Genomic DNA, 3,986 nt, shown 5'->3' with positions numbered 1-3,986 from the left:
ACACACACACACACACACACACACACACACACACACACACACACACACCTTTAGATTCCAGTTTCATTAAAAGTGGGTGTTAGGGAAACAGCTCCAGAGCAAACTGACCTGCTGTTCTCCACGGCCTTCATGGCGTACTCCACCTGGAACACCCGTCCATCAGGTGAGAAGGTGGAGGCCGACAGGTCGTACTGCAGAGCACAGGATCATACATTCAAGTCAAAATAATAAAAGTCATTTACGGAAACGATAAAGAGTAAATCTAATCTTTTATACATTTCAAACCTTGTTTGTCATGTTGACGACCAACTTAATGTCATTTAATATTTTATCACAGTTTAAACTGAAGAACTGTTTTCAAAAACACAAATCACATCTAATTTAGAAAAATTATAAAGTATTTTATCACTAATAATTTTCGTGCCATGTGAAAACCAAATCAAACAACAGCACCTTGCTGACTAACTTCTGGGTTTAAATTTAGATTTTCTGACCATAAAGTCGGTTTTGTTTGTTTAGTTTTATCCCGAATAAACATAAACAACTTGTTTGGTGAGAAAAACGTCTTTGAATATATTTTTTATCTTGTATTATGAAGCCGACACGCGCACAAACTCAAATACAACAAACTGAAAACAGAGTCTGGCAGGTAACAGAGCTAACTGTTAGCAGCTGTTAGCAACGTGTTAAATTAATTTATTTAAAGTCGTAAATTTTGAGAGGCTGCTGCAGTGAACGTTTTGTTTTTATAGCAGTTTTCTTCTATATATACAGAATAAATATTAACTCAAAATAAAACAAAAAACAGTTACACTTTCACTTTAGCCTCAGCAAACAGGCCGGTCTGTGACTCAGCAAGCTAACATGTTGCTCTTAAAGATTTTTGTGTTAAATAAACAGTTTTTCTCTGTAAAAACAAACTAAACAGGAACAGAACAAACTCAAACTACAGCTAACACAAAGCTTCTGTCTAAAAGTGTCTGAAACACTCACCCCGGTCCCGATAGAGCTCATTTTGACTCAAACTGTTCTGCTTAGCAGCTCCCGAACTCCTTTTCCGGGATAAGACTTCCGGTTCCTGCCTTCACAATAAAAGCCTCAAACCTCTTGGTGTATTTTCGTCACTTGTTTGCACACTGCAGCTGGTTTCTCTCCGGTGGATTCAGTAAAACGTTCACACACAGGATTTTTAAGAAAAGTGTTCATAAAGTTTTATTGAGTCTCAGAACGAGCACGTTGGATTACAGACCTGTTTAAGATTAAACAACTAAAACCTGATTTATTCTGCTTTTTTTTAAATCACACCATGGTCAATCAGGAATGGAAGCTTTGGTCACAAAAAAGTGAAGAAACATTCAGATACAGTTTAATAATAAAAAAGGGGAAAAATGATTTTATTATAAAATAAAAGTTAACAAAACGACTGACGTTAAGGCAAAATATTTTACCGTCAACTGGAGTTAAAATAAAAATTCAGAGAGAAAGTGACAGTGATGATTAGCGTTCATTAGTTTATACAAACAAATACAAGGCTTCATTTAGTTTCTGATTCTGAAATGACACTTTAAGGAGGACAGGAACCAGAACCAGAACCAGAACCAGAGCTCTCCGTCGCCACACAGCAGCAGACGGTTCACAAACTCCCAGAAACACAGACTGCAGGAAATACTGAGAGGAGGAGGAGGAGGAGCAGGAGGAGGAGCAGGAGGAGGAGGAGCAGAGTCCTCCTCTGGAACTAAATCCTATGATCAGAACAGAAAATGTTTCGTTTTCAGTTTAAAATAAAAACTGTTCTGAAATAAACAATTTTAATTTACAAACTGATTCTGAAACTTTGTTTTTAATCAACAACTGTTTCTGAAACATTTTAAATTTACCATCTTTTCCTGAAACAGACCTTTATTTTGAAAAGAGGAAACTGTCAAAAACTCAAATAACTCTTATGATCATGTTTTTATTTGTTCTTCAGGTTTCACCAGAACCAGAACAGATCCGGTATGTTCTACAGRRGGGACCAGAAGAACCAGACTGGATCTGGTTTGTTCTACAGGGAGGTCCAGAAGAACCAGACTGGATCTGGTTTGTTCTACAGGGGGTCCAGAAGAACCAGACTGGACCCGGTTTGTTCTACAGGGGGTCCAGAAGAACCAGACTGGATCCAGTTTGTTCTACAGGGGGACCAGAAGAACCAGACTGGATCCAGTTTGTTCTACAGGGGGACCAGAAGAACCAGNGAACCAGACTGGATCCAGTTTGTTCTACAGGGGGACCAGAAGAACCAGACTGGATCCAGTTTGTTCTACAGGGGGACCAGAAGAACCAGACTGGACCGATCAGTTTTTTAGGTAACAGAATAAAAACCCAAAGGGAGGGCTTAAAGAAGGACCGGGCCCGGGTTCTGAATCAAATCCAGCTGAGTGGGTCAGACCAGGATGGATCCAGACTGCAGGGATCCATCCAAGCTCCAAACTGACCTGGGTGGTCCTGCTGGATCAGAAAGAACAGGAGGTGCTGCAGTTCTGACTGTGTGTCAGGAGGACCTGTCCAGGTTCTGACCCAGCAGGGGTTCTGACCCAGCAGGGGGTCTGACCCAGCAGGGGGTCTGGGTGTTTGGTGATGAAGAAAACAGACTTTGTGTCACTTCCTGTCTCTGTTGTGTCTCTGGTCCACAGTTCTCAGCGCCGTCCGTCCTCACAGCGGGTCGGGTCGGGTCCGACAGTTAAGTGGTACCTTTCAGGACGCTCACGCAGCTCTGCAGCAGCTGGAGGTTTCCCTGCAGGGGGCGGGACACAGAACACACCTGTAAACACACCTGTCCAATCAGGATGGACCCCGTCTCTGCTCTGATTGGCTGATCAGGTTCTGACTGATCCGTTCTCCCTGGTTCTAAATGGGTCAGAACTTTAGAGGAGGAAACAGAACCTGACTCGGTCCTGATCCGGACCCAGCTGGGTCTGAGGACAGTACCTTGGCATGTTTGAGCTCCAGCTCTGCCAGCTCCACCAAGTTCTTCCTGAACGCTGCCACTCTTCTCGTCTTGAAGTCGATGAGTTCTGGTTCAGAAACAGAACATTTGATCAGAACCAGGAACCTGGTCCAACAGAACCCAAAGTTCCGCTCCACAGTCCTCCTACAGATTAGTTACCTCAGACACGTCCCTCCCTGCCTCCTCCTTCTGCTCCAGCTAGGGTTAGCTACTGTTAGCATCCACCTGCATGACCGCTCCTCCCTCTGCTCCAGCTAACGTTAGCTACCGTTAGGAGGAGCAGCCTTGCAGGTGGATGCTAATGGTAGCTAACTTTAATTGGAGCAGCTGTGCAGGTGGATGCTAACGGTAGCTAACCTTAGCTGGAGCAGATGGAGGAGCAACTGTGCAGGTGGATGCTAACGGTAGCTAACCTTAGCTGGAGCAGAGGGAGGAGCAGCCGTGCAGGTGGATTCTGCTCCAGCTAAGGTTAGCTACCGTTACCATCTACCTGCACAACTGCTCCAATTAAAGTTAGCTACCATTAGCATCCACCTGCACAGCTGCTCCTCTYTCTGCTCCAGCTAAGGTTAGCTACCGTTAGCATCCACCTGCACAGCTGCTCCTCCATGTGCTCCAGCTAAGGTTAGCTACTGTTAGCATCCACCTGCACAGCTGCTCCAGTTAAAGTTAGCTACCGTTAGCATCCACCTGCACAGCTGCTCCAGTTAAAGTTAGCTACCGTTAGCATCCACCTGCACAGCTGCTCCAGTTAAAGTTAGCTACTGTTAGCGTCCACCTGCACAGTTGCTCCTCCCTCTGCTCCAGCTAAGGTTAGCTACCGTTAGCATCCACCTGCACAGTTGCTCCTCCATCTGCTCCAGCTAAGGTTAGCTACCGTTAGCATCCACCTGCACAGTTGCTCCTCCATCTGCTCCAGCTAAGGTTAGCTACCGTTAGCATCCACCTGCACAGTTGCTCCTCCATCTGCTCCAGCTAAGGTTAGCTACCGTTAGCATCC

At 44.8% G+C, this 3,986-nt stretch overlaps 2 protein-coding genes across 2 annotated transcripts in view; both read right to left on the bottom strand.

Annotated features, from left to right (window-relative positions):
• Positions 1 to 1,099, bottom strand: part of psma3 (proteasome 20S subunit alpha 3) — a 4,155-nt gene extending 3,056 nt beyond the window's left edge. Inside the window, exons 1-2 of the mRNA XM_014022107.1 lie at positions 994 to 1,099; positions 109 to 191 (exon numbers count right to left, since the gene is read on the bottom strand). Coding sequence (XP_013877561.1) covers positions 109 to 191; positions 994 to 1,014 — 104 coding nt within the window. The 5' untranslated portion in view covers positions 1,015 to 1,099. The remainder of the gene's footprint in view (positions 1 to 108; positions 192 to 993) is intronic.
• Positions 1,100 to 2,238: 1,139 nt separating this feature from the next.
• snx6 (sorting nexin 6) overlaps positions 2,239 to 3,986 on the bottom strand; it is a gene marked incomplete in the record, with an annotated part of 8,788 nt that continues 7,040 nt past the window's right edge. The window contains 2 exon segments of the mRNA XM_014022106.1: positions 2,239 to 2,773; positions 2,968 to 3,053. Of these exon segments, the coding sequence (XP_013877560.1) occupies positions 2,720 to 2,773; positions 2,968 to 3,053 (140 nt within the window).

This window comes from Austrofundulus limnaeus, unplaced genomic scaffold (genome assembly GCF_001266775.1).
Source record: "Austrofundulus limnaeus strain Quisiro unplaced genomic scaffold, Austrofundulus_limnaeus-1.0 Scaffold318, whole genome shotgun sequence".
NCBI classification, from domain to species: domain Eukaryota; kingdom Metazoa; phylum Chordata; class Actinopteri; order Cyprinodontiformes; family Rivulidae; genus Austrofundulus; species Austrofundulus limnaeus.
Note: the sequence above shows the minus strand (reverse complement) of the source record. Positions and strands in the feature narration are given on the sequence as shown.